The sequence below is a fragment of the Leptodactylus fuscus genome, chromosome 8, assembly GCF_031893055.1.
Source record: "Leptodactylus fuscus isolate aLepFus1 chromosome 8, aLepFus1.hap2, whole genome shotgun sequence".
In the NCBI taxonomy this organism is placed as follows: Eukaryota; Metazoa; Chordata; class Amphibia; order Anura; family Leptodactylidae; genus Leptodactylus; species Leptodactylus fuscus.
The window spans coordinates 30,931,173-30,950,758 of record NC_134272.1 but is presented as its reverse complement, the minus strand read 5'-3'; the positions used below and the strand labels follow the sequence as shown (position 1 = coordinate 30,950,758).

Here is a 19,586-nt window from a genome sequence, read left to right as displayed (position 1 = left end):
GGACCCTAATTGAATAAAACATTGAGTTAATGGTGATAAGTTAATAGAAATGGCGATACAAATGGCTGCCACAATTCCTCTGAATGTAAAATAAATGGCAAACGTCATCTCCTATTCCTCTAATTCTCTGAAATCAACGTAAAAATAACTATGCAGCCATAATATTATCTCGAATCATATTCAGTTATATATTTGTACATTATAGAGGCTTGTCTTTTATCAGACTTTAGCACTGTCAGTTTGCAGAGTCACTGTCGCTGTCATTCACTGCACCCTGATGTCCTGTCTATACATTATATTAGACAACATGGTGGTTGAGTGCTTGGGTTTAATCCAACCATGGCAGTATATGGAGTTGCAATGATCAGGACTATCATGGAGTTTGTGTGGGATTTGTTTCTCTGGCTTCTTCCCACATACAAAAAAACATAGTGATAGTTTAATATAGACTTTAGATTGGAAGCACTCGTGGGAATTGGGACTGATATAAGCGATGATAATCTCTGTACAGTGCTGTGGAATATGTATGTTCTATATTAGAAAAATAAATATATATGGAAGTGTGTTTCCCATATGGCCGCCCTAACCATTGATTGTTGGCACTTCTTTTTATGCCCACCATGGGCAGCTCTACCTTTCTGCCCCTAATTTTCATCTTTAAAGGGATTATCTGGGCAAAAAAATTGACATAGGGTTAAGAATGATTTAAAAAAAAATAGAAGAAACAATACTCACTTCACCAATCCCGATGCTTCCTGGGTCCCTTCTTGGCTCTACTTTATAGTCCTGGTAGCCCTTGAAGGGCCTAGCGAAAAGGGCAGAGACTATGGTTTTTTTTTTTTGTTTCAGTCTCTAAATTGTTAAGCCAGACACCGCCATTTATTTTGTTTTAAATTTGACCTCACCTTTTTCTCACTCCGATGCCTTCCTGCCTGGTTTCGCGCCTTGGTGACGTCTGAGGGGGCGGGTGAGGATAGGCGGAGTTAAGGCATTACTGGGGGCGGAGTCTCGCTTGTAAATAATGGGTATGTGGGCGGGGCCTGCACCTTCTGCCAGTGCATCGGCGAGAGGAACTCCCTCCCACCCTACCCATGCGGTTTTTTGGTTTATGTTTGTTTTGCTGTTTTTCCTTGCTGTCTTTTCTTTCTTCTAGTTGTCACAGTGTGGTGGAAGGTCCATGCCCCGCGGTAGGGCGGAGTTTGCCCACAAGTTCGCTGTCCAACAGTGGGCAACATCTGGGAGAGTCGTACAGGAAGAAGGCGGGGCATGAAGGGTTTTGTTTGAGAAGTTTAATTTGTTAAATTCTAATAAATTGCTGTGGCCAATCCCAGCTTTAACCACACAAATGGTCTGAGTTTCTTATTACATGAGAGGTGTCTGAAGAAAGGTTTTGAAATTGGTCATCACATCCCAATAGTCTTCATATTGCGGAGGAATTACCCCTGAGTCACTGGCTATGGCAGGTCACCACTGTGGCCAGTAAGGGTCAGTTCACACGTGAAAACCGCCTAGCTTATTTGTGCGAGGTAAAAAACCTCGGGGAGTTTTTTTTTACGCTGTTTTTTGCATTCCACGCGGTTTTTGACGAGGTTTTTGACGCGGTTTTCGCTAGGTTTTTTTTTTCCTATATGTGCTATAGAAACTGCAGGCGAAAACCGCACGGTTTTCGCCTCCCATTCACTTCTATGCAATTCTTCAGGCGTTTTCCGCCTGAAGAAAGGTCATGTCGCTTCTTCAGGCGGAAAACGCTAGGAGGAAAAAAAAAGCTAGTGGTCTACATAGACCACCATGTTAAAGGAGAGGTTTTTGAAGCGAATTCCGCTGTCAAAAACCTCCCCTTTGCCCACGTGTGAACTAGCCCTAAGAGAGACCAGGAGGAAAAGAATAGGAAGAAACCCAGGAGGCATCGCAACGTGAGCATCAAGGGATCGGTGTGGTGAGTATTGCTTCTTTTATTTTGTAACCGTTCTGAACTTTTTTGTTCTTTTCTAAAGGACCACTTGACAGCTACCCCCCTAAAGAGTAGCTGTCAAGTGTTTTTTCAACATAAATTGACCCCATCATGTGCAGGATAAAGTAATTCCCTTGGTTCCCCTCTGTAATGTTTCTATTGTAGTAAAGTGATGTTATAAATGTCAGAAAGCATAAAAAATAATACGCAAAGTAACCTAAGTAGTCATGGGGGCGGGGCGGCTTCAACCTAGTCACACCTCCTAGCAGTGATTGACATCTCCTTCACAGCCCCCCCTCACTACCTGATGTCATAAGGGAGATGTCAGTCATGTCCAGGAGGTGTGATAGACAAGTGTGACTAGGTTGAAGCTTCTCCCGCCCCCATGACTACTTAGGTTAATTCACTTGTGACTTTTTAGGCTTTCAGATTTTAGAACTTCACTTTGCTACAACAGAAATAATACAGAGGAGCAGCAATGGAATTACTTCATCCTGCATATAATGGGGTCGGTTTATAGCGAAAAAAACACCTGGCAGGTTTCCTTTAACCATTGCCTTGGATAAACGAATCTGAAACTTTTCTTTAACATGTAAGCCCTTCTTAAACTATAGTGACCTATTGTACGGGAGACCTCCCACCCCAATGTCCGCCTGCAGAGACAGGAAGTTTCTGGGAGCAGAAGGATATCGTAGTTATACATCAAAAGGTGACCCTGAAATAATAGCAGACCTATCAAGTTCACAAAAATCTAACCAGCCTCATATTGTCATGGAAAACCCCAGAATAGCAACAGCCAAAAGAGAACTAAGGGCCCTCTGTCCGTCAGCGAAGAGAAATGAAACTTTGCACAGCCTGGAATTCCCCGTTGTGCACACGACACATTCACACGTTGTGCATTCACTGTCTAGATCTCCACCCACACAGTTTCTATTACATACACCATCAAGACCGGGACAGAGTGATCTAGTACATTACACAATACAAAAAAAATGGTCGGTTACGTAAGATTGCTTACACAATCCTTAATGGAAGCCCTTGATATTAAAGCCAAACTATACAGTACAGACACAACTAATACAATCTCAAAGTCACTGCAGCAAGAGGGTCAAGTAGTAGAATTTCCTTAGATCCTTATATTACGTTTCTGCATGATTTGTGCCCACCAACATATATGTATAAGTGGTGTATAACTTGTGGATTTTGCATCTGAATTTGGATGGGGACAGAGGTCTACAGCAGAAACAAAACAGATCACATTTTAATTAAAAAAAAAAAAAAAGAAAAATAATAATAATAAAAAAGCTGACATGAGGTGACAGTTTAAAATCTGCATCATGTCGATTTCTGTCATGGATTTACGCAGAGAAGGTTACCTTCTGCAATGTATAGGATAAAACCCATAATTCCCAGCCCCAGTAGGTGTAATGCCGCGTCCCCTTCACAGTATATCCTGATCATAAAGTGATGATATATCTAAATGCTGCAATGTAGGTAAATGGCGTGCAGCGATTGAATGGTGATGTGACTGCAGCATTTATACAGTAGTTCACCTGTGTAAGCATGTTCAGTAACTATATGGGGTACACAGGTAGCAATTGCTTATAGGCCCTGGAGCCTGAGGGGGCCCAAATACCTCTCTATTCCACGAGAAGACACCGGTATTATTAATAGCACAAGGAAAGTGGGAGACCTTTACGTATTTTACATTGGGACCTCAGAGCTTCAAGTTACACCTGTTATTTATTGTTAGACCTGGTTCACATCTGCCTTCAGTATTCTGTTCGGGGAGTCCACTTGAGGACCCCCGAATGGAATACCGAACGCATTGACAAGCAGTGAGCTTATGAAAGCACACGGACCCCAGAGACTGTAATGGGGTCTGTGCGTTTTCCGTGCGATGTTTGCACGAGTCATGTGGACAGAAAAGTACTTCATGAACTACTTTCTTCTCCGCATGACTCGTATATTATAGTCTATGGTGTCAATGTGCTTTCATTACTCACCACTTGTCAATGCGTTTGGTATTCCGTTCAGGGGGTCCCGAAGGACTCCCCGAATAGAATACTGAACGCAGATGTGAACCAGGCCTTACCTGCACATGTGCAGGCAGCAGTCGGCTACCACCATCACTGCTATACAAATATTTACAGTCTTCACTATGGTTTATAGGACAAGTGGATAAAACACAACCTTTGGATCAGATTATTCATGTACACAAATAAAACCTAGATTTATAACGTTTTCAAAAAATCACTTTTAATCTCAAAACTAAAATAACTGTTATATTGTAAAATTCCAACTTGCACATTACACTTACGTGCACCTTCCTGCAACTTTGCATAACAGCATAACATTGACCCAGAAATGGGTGATAATTCAGACTTGTGGCTGAAAGTCTGTCCCAAACAATGCCACAGATGCACATAATCTACTATAATAAACGTTCCAGATGTACTGAGCTCATACCTGCCACTTATGGCCATGTCAGCAGCCATATATTCACATAATGTCCAAAAATAAATCAAAGATGTTTGCAGTCTAAATGCTGGTAAATATCCAAGTCTATGGGGTGATAAGATGTGCAACCATTCTTAGTTGTACCCCTTTAGCAAAAAACCCCACAAAGGACAACACTCCCTTAAAGTGACAACCAGAGACATATCTTCTGTGATTGGTTAGAATAAATGGATGAGGACTTCCTGTCTGCACCCTGTGATCAGTGGCGGTAGTACAGGTAGAGAGATGATATCACCAGGATGTGAGTGTTCTTCCTTCTGTCGCTTGCAAGTCACCCTCTGTTACAGTGTCACACAACTATGAATTTCCTTCTGTGCCCTGGCCGTACGTATTATCTGTATTATTTTAATGAAAGTTTTGCAATATACAGGAAAAAATAAGGAAGTTATGACAGACCCAGATGTGCACTAGCAGAAATAAAGATCTTGATTCTGAGACTAACAAATAACATTCTTCTGATGCCAAGATCCTTCCTCATGGTGAACAAATGAAACATGAAGTCATATAGCTGGGGAATGCAAATACAAGAGTGTATGGATTTTTTCATCGAGTTTTTACTGTATTTTCTTCTGCATTTTTCTTCCCCAGTTAAAACTATACAGGGGAAAAAAACGCTTAAAATGAGTGCGCTACATGTGCGAATGAGATTAAAGGAAAACTCATTCGCTTTGCTGGTACCACACAGCAGTTTTTTTTCCGCTGCCGTGAAAGAGGCTGCGTTTCTGAAAGCCTATAATACATTGTTGGCAGTGAAAGGGTTAAATAGCATTATAGCAAAGATCATTTATGACATCCTGTAACTATACTCCATATGACACTACAACCTATCAGAAAACTGGGGTTTGCAGATAAAGGGTCGTTCCTGTCTTGGTTATACAATAATTTATTAGCACATATTCGCTAATATATTTGAACCCTTTCAAAGACATATAGAGACATATAAAACCCAATAAGAAGCTATGATAGTTTTTTATGTAAAAAATATATATTTTGAGAAAACAATTACCTGTTGCAGGGTTTCTTGTACAGGGATTGTATCTACATTAGGTATAAAAAGGAAATACAGTCAGTGCACAAAACACACAAGTCACTTTTTGTATCACATTACATGCGGGACAACACGGCCTTGCAGCGCTTGAGTCCTGGGTTCGAATCCTGCCAAGGACAACATGTTTTCCCCTCGTTTGCGTGGATTTCCTTCCATTTTGCAAAAAGACATACTGATAGAAAAAAAATGTACATTGTGAGCCCTATATGGGGCTCACATCTACATTAAAAAAAAGTAAATTTAGGGAACATGCAGTGATCTGTCCTGTGCAGAAAAAATCTGTATTCTGCATAAAACATGTCTGCAATCACAGATGCACTAGAAGATTTGTATGATCCCCTACACTTGCAGGGACGAATCCGTGCCACGAACGTGAATAAGACTTACTGCATATTTTGTAGATGGATACAGCGCATACACTGATCAGTAAAAACTACACAGATGTTTACGGGCCATAGATCCACAATTGTGAACAATCTACTGAAAGCAGCTATGGTCGTATACATGGGGTCTAAGTCAACCATCGCACTACTGTCACCCAATATAAACTAGTGCTATAGTACGTCTGGGGAGAAGCAGTGTACAATCCCTACGTACATACACAGGAGAGTCTTACCTTTATTACTGCTGCTTGCAGGTTGTGGATTCTAAAGTAAAAACAGAAAGAAATTAGGAAAAAAGTGCAAAACTGAGATGGAAAAAATAAATAAAATCTGTCCTTGGGGTATACAGCCTGCACCTTTTTGCTTTAAAGCTTCACATATAGTTTTTGCATGTGGCCTTTTATTCACACATTATTTTTACAGCATTTTTTATATAATGAAATTAATAGGTAATGGCTCAATAGTGTTGCCAGACCATGCTGTGTTTTGAAAAAATAGCAAATAGGAAAAAAATGCAATATAAAATTAAAAAAATAGAATGAAAATTGCCCCAAAACACTACAAAGACTAGCCCTTAGGTTAAGGCCTCCATGTAGCAAAACGAAGCTAACAGATATTCTGGAAAACTAATTTTTTATTCCTCTATTAAATTTATAGGAAAAACTCTCACGATTCTGCAGCTAAGGTAACAAGTTGCATTTTGAAAACACAGTTTTCCCTCTTTTCTACGATGTGTGGATAAAATTAATGAAGTCTCATTTACTTTGCACCCAAAAGCACTGCGTTCCCACAATGTCGTTCCTTAGCCTAAAGCAGTGTTCCAAGAGTTAGATATTTTATCTGATCAGTAAATTACAGGCAAATTTAAAGAGTCAGTGGACTGTTTGCAGCTCAGTCCCATTCAAGTGAAAGGGGCTGAGCTGCAAAACCAAGCAGTGAAGAGATTATAGCACTCACCAGAATGCTGCGGTCTCTTTATACGGCTGTGGATTCAGTAGACTCATAAGGATTACTAATAAACATGGATTTTGTTTTAATGAGAAATTGGCATGCAACCACTGTTATATTGCAATGTAAGGGAGTTATAGCTCTGTATCAGAACAAAGTTCCAATCACTACCCCCGGGATAGATCCTGAATATCAGAAGAGGTCTGACACCTGGCACCCCCACCGATCAGCTGACAACACTGGAAATTTTTATCCATTGCATCTTGGGATCTTTTTCCCTATACTTATCATTTACAGACCTTTTACAATGTGAACAATGATTGAGATGTTAGATTTCTAGATCAGAATAAAAGATTGTTCCAATTTTGTCAAAAATGCTTTAAAGACTATTAAAAAGGAAGATTTTCAAACAAAAAGAGAAAATATTGGATAAAATGGAAAAAGTGTGTAAATAAAATAAAGCAGTGCAGGAAATCAACACACAAATGTACAAGGTTTGCAGAGTATGCTGAAAAAAAATAAAGCAAAGAAAAGATATCATGGCTTTTATTAACTGTATTTGGCTAGAAAACTTACCATGGGGGATGGGCCGCTGGAGCTAGGTATTCTATAAAGCGAGGCTGATGCCGGGTGGGCATTGATGTAAGGACCACCATGGATTACGTTATCTAAAAGATAGCATTAAACCGATCAGGATATAAAGATGTGAGCAACATTTTGTCCATCACAATTTAGGGATGTAATATAGACGATATAATCTTTTTCAGGGGTATAACCAGAATTTCCAGTGGGGGTTAACAGGGGAGGGGGGTTTGGGTGGCATCTATCAGGAGAGTGGAGGCCAGCCAGTGCCCTAAATATAGGTACAGGTCTATAAAAAGTCTCTACAGTATATGGGAGTCTGCACACGGAGTTACGCTCTGCTCATTTTGAACGTAAAACTCACTCAGAATGAGCGCGTAAAAACCAGATCCCATTGATTTCTATGGGTGTCGGCATACGCACGCTACCCATTGAAATCAATGGGAGGGTTTTTTCCCTATTGCTTTCAATGTGATACGCGTGTATGTCGGCACCCATAGTAATCAATGGGATCTGGTTTTTATGCGCTCATTCTGAACGATTTTTACATTCAGAATGAGCGGAGCGTAACTCCATGTGCAGGCTCCCTAAAATAGCATTTTTGCCTTTCTTTACTCAATGACAGAACTAAGAGATGTTGTATTACAGCGGTCTCTTACCTTGCTGCTGGAACTTGTGAACTCTCTTTTTCAAATCGACTCTGTGAATGGTTTGGAACAGATTTGCTAAATAATCTACATTATTTGGCGTTACCAATTGATTCTTCTCAAGCTCCACCATCATTGACAAGAACGTCTGTGGAAAACAGGGTACATGTTACGTACATTGTGATGAACCCCAAATTTGTAATACTTTCAAGAAAAATACACTAGGCCCAGCGGTAAAGGTAACTTAGTGCCTTCAGTTACTCACTGTACAAACTGTAGTAGCTAGTATAGGTATAGCAGCGCTTTCTCATAGACTTCAATGGGACAGCGCTACAATACCTACACTCGGCACAACAGTTTGTACGGCAAGTGAATGGCGCGGTGCTCAGTATATAAAAAATACAGAGCTGTGCTGTGAGGTATCAGTGATCTGATATTGATCTAATATTGATGTTAGAGACCAGATCACCCCTTTAAACCCTTTTTCCTTGTAACGTGTGGATGAGATTAATAAAATCTCATTCTCTTTGCCGGTACTTTAAAAAATAACATGTTTTTTACCACTTCATCTCCACAAATAGCAGACACATAGCATTTTTGAAGAAAAAAATAGCGCCGCGTATACGATCCCGGCTCCCTTTGAAATCAATGGGAGCATATACAGCCCGCAAAGTCTCACACAGCGTAAACGTGCCACATCACGCGGCACGTTACTCCATGTGATCTCTCCCTTAAGCCAATAACATGTATATGACAGAAGAGTTAATGTATACCTTGCTTTTTAGTCTTCCTCCATTTCCTAAATCCTTTTTTATCAAGAACAGAAGGCTTTCCAAATCATTCTCTTCAATTTCCTCATTGAGTTCTGTAATAAAATACCTATAATAAATTTAAAAAAGCAAAAAAAAAAATTGTGAACCCTTAAGAATTTGTTATACGTCAATTGCATTTATTTAATCTAAAATTACATCAAATTTACACACTAGTCCTAAAAGTAGACAAAGAAAACTAAATCAAAAATATTGGTTATTTGTTTATAGAAGAAAATGATCCAATAACATAGATCTGTAGAAGGAAAAAGTATGTGAACCTTTAGGATTAACAGATAACAGTTTTAATTTAAGGTAAGATTAGAGTCAGGAGTTTATAAGCAATGGGATGACATGTGTGAGTGTGTGACCTATCTATTGTAAGACCAGGGATCCGTCCATACATCTCTGACTTAATCTCCCACTACCATCCCATACATCATCTCTGACCATCCCCTCAAGGCCTCCTTCTTTGCTCTGCTTTTATCCTCTTTTCACTCAAATACCTCCAAGACAAAGGAGATTTCTGAGGACCTCAGAAGAAGAGTTATTGATGCTTATCAGGCTGGAAAAGCATGCTGAAGCATGCTGAATTCAGCGCACTGTCGGCTTTCCCAATCTGTCCCCCGGGTAAAGCGCTATTGGTCCCGGCACCATAGCTCTTTACAGTCAGAAGGGCGTTCCTGACAGTCAGTCAAGAACGTCTTTCTCCACAGCAGCGCCTATCATGCTGTACAGTGTGAGCGGGGAGGAACGCCCCCTCCCTCTGCTCACAGTGCTCGTCCATAGACGAGTATTATCAGGAGGGGAGGGGGCGTTCCTCCCCGCTCACACTATATAGCGCGATAGGAGTTGCTGTGGAGAAGCACGTTCCTGACTGACTGTCAGGAACGCCCTTCTGACTGTAAAGCACTACGGTACTGAGACCGACAGCTCTTTACCTGGGGCACAGATCGGGAAAGCCGACAGTGTGCTGAATTCAGCGCACTGTTGGCTTTCAAGTAGTATATAGAACTGCCTGTGCCCCAAACCATGAAAGGTTCTCTTTAAAGGTTTTAGACTCAACCAATCCACAGTCAGGCAGATTGTGCACAAATGGAAGGAATTCAAGATAAATGTTTAACCTCCTTGGAGCAGTCAAGTAACAAAGATTACACCAACAGGCAGGTGTAGGACAGTCTGCGAGGCCACCATGGAACCCTAGGTAGCCTCTAAGCATCTAAAGGTCTTTCACGTTAGCTAATGTCAATGCTTATGAATCCATCATCAGGAGTACACTGGACAACAATGGTGTGCATGGCAGGATTGCAAGGAGAAAGCTAGGTGGGATCAGAACCCGACTGCGATTGAGAAATTTACTCGATCGCGATCTGATCTTTTCCGATCCCAGTTGCTCAACCCTAATTGCACCCCAACTGAGCTCATATTGATGACACATCCTAAGGATAGACATCTGGTCTGCCTTCTAACCTCATGTATAAATCACCCTTATGACATATTCTTTTGCCACAAATTCATCTGTTTAAAGTTCATTCGGAATTTCAGACTCAGCAATAGAGATCGGTGAGTCTGAGTCTATAAAGAGTCTGCTCACTGACTTTTGCTTTTTGCTTACGTTGCTTAGACCCCACCAGCATATATTATCACTTTATAGTGTTCGACTATGCTGAGTGCTGTACAACCCACCCACTGTTTTCCTAGCCTTTTCACTGTGCCACAAGCAGTGCCGTCCATGTGCATTACTCCTTTGCCCAGGGTAGCCATTCTGATAACCCTAAGCTTGTGCAGGCTATACTGTTACATTTCTTTTACTGCAAGTTTTCCAGGTTTGCACATGAACTGTGAACCAGGATGCAGCATCCTAGAAATATGTAAACTTGCCAAGTACAGACAGTCTTGTGCGGCAGTAAATGCACCCATCAACCCCAGAAGATTTAGACAGAACAACAACAGTGGCAGGGAAGAAAATAAATCAAATTACAGATGCAAAAATAAGCAGGCCACTTATTATAAATATATCCAAAAATCTGTAAAAATATGCTGTTGCTATGCAATACCACTCGAAAGAAATTTGCCTGCACTGTCAGTCTGCCAAGAAAACAAGGATTAATCATCTCCTGATCAGTTCCATCTTCAGCCTGATTCTTAGGAAATGAGGCAGGGTCTATTTTCTCCTACTGCATTTAGGGCACAGCAGGGAGGTTCCTCCTCCAGCCAATGGTCTTACAGCTACACACATGATAAAGATGGGAGGCATGGCTGGCTGGGACATCTTTTTAATTGAAAAACCAAAAGAAAAGAGGAGATAAAGTGAAGACCAGCTACTATTTTTTGTGAATTTCTACGTTCTTTTGAGCTCCATAACAATTAAAAAGGACCTTTCATCACTTGGGGCACATGCGGTTTTATATACTGCTAGAAAGCCAACAGTGCGCTGAATTCAGCACACTATCGCTTTCACGATCTGTGCCCCAGGTGAAGAGCTATCGGTGCCGGTACCGTAGTTCTTCACCGTCAGAAGGGCGTTCCACCCCGCTCTCACAGTAAAACGCTATAGGCGCTACTGTGAGGAAGGGCGTTCCTGACTGTGAAGATCTACAGCAGGGGTAGGGAACCTTTGGCTCTCCAGCTGCTGTGAAACTACAACTCCCAGCATGCTCCATTCACTTCCATGGGAGTTCCCAGAACAGCAGAGCCAGTATGCATGCTGGGAGTTGTAGTTTTGCAACAGCTGGAGAGCCGTACGTTCCCTACCCCTGATCTACAGTATCGGCACCAATAGCTCTTCACCGGGGGCACAGAACATGAAAGCCAACAGTGCGTTGAATTCAGCGCACTGTCGGCTTTCTAGCAGTATATAAAACCGCATGTGTCCCAAGTGATGAAAGGTCCTCTTTAAGTGGAAGTCACTTTTCAAGAAGCAGACTGCAGTAATACTTTTTTCTTTTAATTTTGCTTACAGGAACCATTTGGGCTCCTCTACGCTCTCACGGGAATACATTAGCAGGTTATATCGTTGTTTACTTTGCTTCCCCTGTTTGATTTCACATTTTTTTCTCCACCCAGTTTTTGTTTTTGTGGTTTGCCTTCACACATTTAAGAGGAAGTGGCGTGGCCAGAGTTTTACTATGTACAAAGGAAAGTGTGCCAAAGAAAACAAATGTATGTAATCAGGGCCGGCGTCAGCGCACGGTGTAGTCGGGCAAGTGCCAGGGCCCCCCGGCACTTGCCCGCTCCAGCACTTGCCTGTCCCGATTTCAGCTCATCGGCGTCTGACGGACGCTGATGAGCTGAATACATAGGCGATTAAAGCAGGAGCTGTGAGCTCAGCTCCTGCTTTAACGCTGCGGGCCGGCTTTGAAGTGTGTAGGCGCGATGTGATGACATCACATCGCGCCTACAACTATGTGAATGGAGTGAGTGAGCGGAGAGAGGAGCGGCGGGGGAGCGATGGAAGGTGAGTGTTTGTTTTGTATTAAACATTAAGGTGGAACATAATGAAGGGGGCACATGAAACTGGGGGACAAATGAAGGGGAGGGGGGGGAACGGCATGACACTGGGGCAGATGGGGGGGACGGCATGACACTGGGGCAGATGAGGGGGGGACGGCATGACACTGGGGCAGAGACGGGGGGACATAAAACTGTGGGCAGATAAAGGGGGGGGGGAAGGGCACGACACTGGGAAAGATGAAGGGGGGAGAACGGCATGACACTGGGGCAGATGGGGGGGTGGAACAGCATGACACTGGGGCAGAGACAGGGGACATGAAACTGGGCAGATGAAGGGGGAGAACGGCATGAAACTGGGGACAGAGATGGAGGGGGGACATGAAACTGGGGCAGAGGAAGGGTGTATATGAAACTGGGGAAGAGATGGAGGGGGGGCATATAATTTACGGGTGACTGTAGGAGGATTATAGTGTGTGGGAGCACATGATAAATGAATGAGAATGGGAGGAGTCAACATAAAAGTGGGTGGAGCTAAATTTGCTGCGGCGCGCAGAGCACATTTTGACCCTCTTTCTACTCTTCAGAAGTTGGGAGGTATGGCGTTGGTGACGCCACACTCCTGCGTGACGTCACTCGCTTCATCTGCGACGCACAGTGTCTCGATTCCCCCGCCTCCTTTACAAGTGGGCCCACTGAGGCTCTGTCGCCCAAGGGCCCATAAAAACCTGGAGCCGGCCCTGTATGTAACTGTTAAAAAGGGCATTCTCGCTATATTCCTTGGTTAGCACTTTACAGCATACCCTGCACTTCATTGGACGTTTCAGCATAACAGGTTATGTGTATGTACATGAAGAGTAACATTATTTCTGGGCTGTTAGCAGTTTCCTCCTCCGCATGCTATATCTGGAGTTTGTAGTTCTCTCTGTGTCGGTGAGTGGAGCTTTCATACAGTAAGTAAAGAAGGAACCTGCAGGACAAATTTAGAGAAGTACTAAACTGTACTGATGTGAGTAAAGTGCTGTGGTTAAGATAAAAGAAACTCCTATTGGCTTCATCATCAGACTAAGTATTTCTTTCTTCTCTTACTTCCTACACTTCCTGCTCACTCCTCACCCTCCCCTTTATAGACTTCTATATACAGTACGTGTCATGTGACTTGCAGTGTGTTTCAAGGGGGATATAGCAGTAATTTTCAGAGTGAAAGTCAAATCAGAAATCAGAGATCAGTGAAATCAGAAAGAGGCATTTCTCTCTAATAAAATATCATTACAAGTTTCTTAGAATTTCATAAACTATTCATTTGTGCAGAGTCTGTAGTAACATCAGCACCTATTTAAAGACCTCTTTGGTGTTCATTATTTTGTTAATGGTTCTGCTATTTATATAATTACCACATTGTGACATACACAATCGGTATTAAAATTCAACCAATTAGGATGCAAATACAGTTGAAAACTATGGAAAAGCAGGAGGCTGCTGGCTTCCTGCACCACCATACTGCTGATGGATCACGACACAGGTCTAGCCGGAAAAAGGTGAGAAGACTACTTATTTTAATATTTTTTTGGGGCCAAATTTACTGATTGGTGGAACCAAGGGGGTACTTTATTTTTTGTGGGGCATTATCGCTGTATAGAGTCAGTAAAAACTGTGTGTGGAACATTATGGGAGCACCTTATGGGATAGCATTGCTGTTTAGGGGTACTAAGAGGGCACTATTACTGTGTACGGGTAAACACATACCATTAATGCAAGAAGGACACTAAGGGAACACTATTATTATGCAGGATCAGTAAATACTGGTGTGAGTGCTAAAGATATGGGTAAAGCATATGTATACCATATCCCATCCCACTACAAAAATCTGATCAATCATTGCAAAACTGTAAACTGAACCTAATGAGTTAATTATTACTAATTTTATGCTAAAATCAGATACAGATAATATATAATGTATAAGCTTCAATGCATGTATGTGGGGAAATTTATTTGATGCAGCGATCAGGATGACGGTGAATGTGTGGGTCATCAGTAAATGGCTAATTTTTCCCAATAGGGTTCATTATATGAGTCAATTCTCATCTTCTCACTCCTTTTGTGGGGAAAAGTGATACCCATATCTGACAGAGAACACATATACCGTCAGATGGGAATGAGGGGGGGGACCTTGGGGTAATACACATAAAAGTGCATGCTAACCCTCATGAAATAATCCAGAACCGAATCCAACTCTAAAAAAAAAGTACCTTCTTTAATTCATCATTTTAAAAATAAATCTCAATGGTGTGAACTCATGGATGGTAATCTATGTGTTTCCAGGTATAATAATGTCTTATTCATAACCAAACTCCCAAACAAATACTAAAATATTTGAAACCACACCCAACCAATAGATGTTTAGAATAATCGAGAAGATGTTGTCTGAACGGTTTCCTTTGTATTTTCTAAGATCTACAGTTTGTTGGCGCCTGCATTGGAGTGACCTGTATACTTGTTATATTAAGCAAGTCCTCAGCCTGAGGTCATCTAGATTTATATAGTGACAGGAAGGAAGATCGCAAACCACATATTCTCTTCTTCACTATACATCATATCACAGATAGACTCCCACCCCTTCTCCTCCTCTAAGCAGGCTAAGTTGAAAGCTATTAATTCAACTTGCTCTATCTTAGGCTGAAAACTATAGCCATGGACCCTGGTCCTGTTTTAAAATATTGCTAACTGTGATCCAGCTTGAGATAGAGCCTGTAGTAGTAGCATGGGCAGAAGTGAGAGATGAAACCATAAGCAGTTCCCACTTCAACCTACTTTACTCACAATACATCCTTGGTGCAAGACATCCTTATAAAATACATCCTTGACTATAGAAGTGCCTCCCTGCCAGGATATACAAAATATGTAGTAATTAGAGATGAACGAACACTAAAATGTTCGAGGTTCGAAATTCGATTCGAACAGCCGCTCACTGTTCGAGTGTTCGAATGGGTTTCGAACCCCATTATAGTCTATGGGGAACATAAACTCGTTAAGGGGGAAACCCAAATTCGTGTCTGGAGGGTCACCAAGTCCACTATGACACCCCAGGAAATGATACCAACACCCTGGAATGACACTGGGACAGCAGGGAAAGCATGTCTGGGGGCATAAAAGTCACTTTATTTCATGGAAATCCCTGTCAGTTTGCGATTTTCGCAAGCTAACTTTTCCCCATAGAAATGCATTGGCCAGTGCTGATTGGCCAGAGTACGGAACTCGACCAATCAGCGCTGGCTCTGCTGGAGGAGGCGGAGTCTAAGATCGCTCCACACCAGTCTCCATTCAGGTCCGACCTTAGACTCCGCCTCCTCCGGCAGAGCCAGCGCTGATTGGCCGAAGGCTGGCCAATGCATTCCTATGCGAATGCAGAGACTTAGCAGTGCTGAGTCAGTTTTGCTCAACTACACATCTGATGCACACTCGGCACTGCTACATCAGATGTAGCAATCTGATGTAGCAGAGCCGAGGGTGCACTAGAACCCCTGTGCAAACTCAGTTCACGCTAATAGAATGAATTGGCCAGCGCTGACTGGCCAATGCATTCTATTAGCCCGATGAAGTAGAGCTGAATGTGTGTGCTAAGCACACACATTCAGCACTGCTTCATCACGCCAATACAATGCATTAGCCAGTGCTGATTGGCCAGAGTACGGAATTCGGCCAATCAGCGCTGGCTCTGCTGGAGGAGGCGGAGTCTAAGGTCGGACCTGAATGGAGACTGGTGTGGAGCGATCTTAGACTCCGCCTCCTCCAGCAGAGCCAGCGCTGATTGGCCGAATTCCGTACTCTGGCCAATCAGCGCTGGCCAATGCATTCTATTAGCCCGATGAAGTAGAGCTGAATGTGTGTGCTTAGCACACACATTCAGCTCTACTTCATCGGGCTAATAGAATGCATTGGCCAATCAGCGCTGGCCAATGCATTCTATTAGCTTGATGAAGCAGAGTGTGCACAAGGGTTCAAGCGCACCCTCGGCTCTGATGTAGCAGAGCCGAGGGTGCACAAGGGTTCAAGTGCACCCTCGGCTCTCCTACATCAGAGCCGAGGGTGCGCTTGAACCCTTGTGCAGCCTCGGCTCTGCTACATCAGAGCCGAGGGTGCGCTTGAACCCTTGTGCACACTCTGCTTCATCAAGCTAATAGAATGCATTGGCCAGCACTGATTGGCCAGAGTACGGAATTCGGCCAATCAGCGCTGGCCAATGCATCCCTATGGGAAAAAGTTTATCTCACAAAAATCACAATTACACACCCGATAGAGCCCCAAAAAGTTATTTTTAATAACATTACCCCCTAAATAAAGGTTATCCCTAGCTATCCCTGCCTGTACAGCTATCCCTGTCTCATAGTCACAAAGTTCACATTCTCATATGACCCGGATTTGAAATCCACTATTCGTCTAAAATGGAGGTCACCTGATTTCGGCAGCCAATGACTTTTTCCAATTTTTTTTCAATGCCCCCGGTGTCGTAGTTCCTGTCCCACCTCCCCTGCGCTGTTATTGGTGCAAAAAAGGCGCCAGGGAAGGTGGGAGGGGAATCGAATTTTGGCGCACTTTACCACGCGGTGTTCGATTCGAACATGGCGAACACCCTGATATCCGATCGAACATGTGTTCAATAGAACACTGTTCGCTCATCTCTAGTAGTAATTATTTGCAGGGAAAGAACTTAAATCCTATAGCATTTATTGGGAACTATTTAAGTAGCAGAGTTCAGCAGCTCCATAGACTTTAGTGCCTCTATATTACTGCCTCTATTCAATGCTGGCCCATGACATTTGCTGCTCTTCTGGGAGTCCAGAAGGTCACCATTATTTATTTTCTAAAGGAATCACCCAGACATTCCAGGGAAATGTCTTATAGTGTGTGACATTTCCTGTTCTCATACTGCATATCTGAGATATCACAAGTGACATTGGCCTCATAACAGCCAATAAGAATCAAACAGAATTTTCCCTTTTTGAATTGGCGCCTTGTTTGCCAAAATTTTTGCAAATATGAAAATAAGTATTGCTGCTTTCCTCTTCGGAGCAGCACCATAGCCCTAGTTTCTCTAAAGAACTGATATGTATATTGACAAAAATGGCAATATATTGGCAACAGAGGCAGTGATACAGGAGAAAAGAAGACGCTCAATTCAGGTGACCATAACCTATTTCTCAAGGGTCTGGGTTGATATGCTTGGTGCTGGTGACAGTCTCCCATTAAAGGGGTTTTCCAGAGTCTTCATATTAATGTATACACTGGACCCTGCACAACAACCCCCAACAACTGGAACCCCGCACAATGCAGCTGTTGCCACAGTCTCTGAGTGCCAGAAGCTGCTAGTGGATGGGCGGCAAATTTGACAATGTAGATGATTCTTGGCTCGTGGGATCCAATTTTAACAGGTCAATTCACCATAAGCTGAGGCCCCACACTACATAAAACACAGCTTTTTTTTGTTTCAGATTTTGCTGCGGTTTTTTTTTTTTTTTTTTTGAGCCAAAGTCAATAATGGCTACAAAAGGAATGGGTATGGTATATGGGAAGTCCTTATACTTCTACCATCTACTCAAACCACTCCTGGCTTTGGCTCAAAAAAATGCAGCAAAATCTGCAACAAAAAGCTGTGGTTATGTAAATGTGGAGCCTCAACCTTTGGTCAATTAACCCATTAAAATTGGATCCCATGTGGCCGAGAATCATCTACATTGTGCGAGGATAGCCTCACATGTTGGAAACATAGTACATACATTTTAAACAGCTGGAAAAATGTTCTATGCCAAGCCAAAAACATTCAGTGCAAAAGTTTACCTGTAATCTGCAATGGCCTTAGGTTGTCTCTTTAGCAGTCTTTCTGCTTCCACTTTGGTTATCTTGTAATGTTTTTTGATGAGGTCAAACCTTTTCAGCAAACACAATAATTGAAATATCACTGGATGTGAATTTCCTTCATTCAGTTCACTTAATAGTTCCCGTAGATTAGTGTTCAACGTGATATCCCGGCAAGCAAACCTTATCACTTCTTCTTCATCAGATTCCAGTTCATCTACAATCTGTGCAAGTGTCCGACTGGATACACAGAGATTGCTCATTACAATATTTCCTTCTGCCGTTGCGGCACAGCTTAGCAGATAATTTCTATGGCTACAAAATACTTCATCTCTGGTTACCTGCAGTAGAGAAAAAAAGCATTGAGTCCCTTTTAAGTAGTCACAAGGATAGTACAGTAAGGTTGCATATGTTCCTTTATGGTCATTTTCCACCTAGGGAGCCCCATTCCTGAATCGCGTACCGGATCATGAGCTGATCACTAAGGGTCCGGCTGATTGAGCCCCCTGAATCAGCTTATATTGTAGGAAACAGAGCCAGATGCATGAAAAATTACACAGAAGTTAAATTACAAATTAAAAATTACACTGAAGTTAAAGGTCTTTTCAAGCAAAAGTCACTCTTTTCACTTTAACCAACAATAGGTGTTCCCAAAAAGGGGACACCCATCTATAATTTCCATAATTTCTGATGGAAATCCCCGTAAAGTTTCTATTTTTTACCTTTATTTTAGGTATTCTAAAATATTCATATGCAATATCATAATATTTATATACAATATCATTAAAAAAAACTTGCGTTGATGTAAATTTAGTAAAAGGACTCTAATCATCTATGTCACTCATTAAAACAATCATTGCATACATTAACAGGGTATGTGGATATAATAAGCTTTATAATATAATTCATATGGGAAAATGCCTCTTTCTCCACTTATTTCTTCTTCACCACATTTTCACTCTGAGTTCGCGGCTAAATATATCTTTGAGAGAGGAGACGGTCTTTCAGCTCCAACTGATTTGGAAAATGCTCCCTAAAGAAGTCTATGGAGAGAGAAAGGGAAGAGGAAAGAGGAGACAGAGGCAGAGACACATAGAGTTGGTGCTGCAGCTTCTAGTTAGTGTTGTATCTCTCCGTAGTGCATGATTCACAGCTACACTGCTCTATAATATAATGTGTGAGATAAAGTTAAGAGATTTTCCTCTTCTCTATGTGCAGGTTATGGGAGACATAGCACGGGAAACCTAATATATAGAGATGGAGCCTGCAGAGTAATAAATAGTGGAGAATGTTATATATATGGTAAGTCATATAATGTGCAGATATAGTGTTACTTCTGAAAAGTCACCTCCTAGAATGACAAGTGCACTTTAAACAGTGATATTGATGTCATGT

The 19,586-nt window shown here is 42.1% G+C and overlaps 1 protein-coding gene across 3 annotated transcripts in view; it reads right to left on the bottom strand.

The window, feature by feature from the left end:
* CFLAR (CASP8 and FADD like apoptosis regulator) overlaps window positions 1–19,586 on the bottom strand; it is a 56,371-nt gene that overhangs the window by 19,861 nt on the left and 16,924 nt on the right. For all 3 annotated transcript variants that reach the window (XM_075284332.1, XM_075284330.1, XM_075284333.1), the window contains exons 2-7: window positions 18,174–18,532; window positions 8,853–8,958; window positions 8,092–8,227; window positions 7,427–7,518; window positions 6,136–6,166; window positions 5,478–5,509 (exon numbers count right to left, since the gene is read on the bottom strand). In XM_075284332.1, coding sequence (XP_075140433.1) covers window positions 5,478–5,509; window positions 6,136–6,166; window positions 7,427–7,518; window positions 8,092–8,227; window positions 8,853–8,958; window positions 18,174–18,532 — 756 coding nt within the window. The remainder of the gene's footprint in view (window positions 1–5,477; window positions 5,510–6,135; window positions 6,167–7,426; window positions 7,519–8,091; window positions 8,228–8,852; window positions 8,959–18,173; window positions 18,533–19,586) is intronic.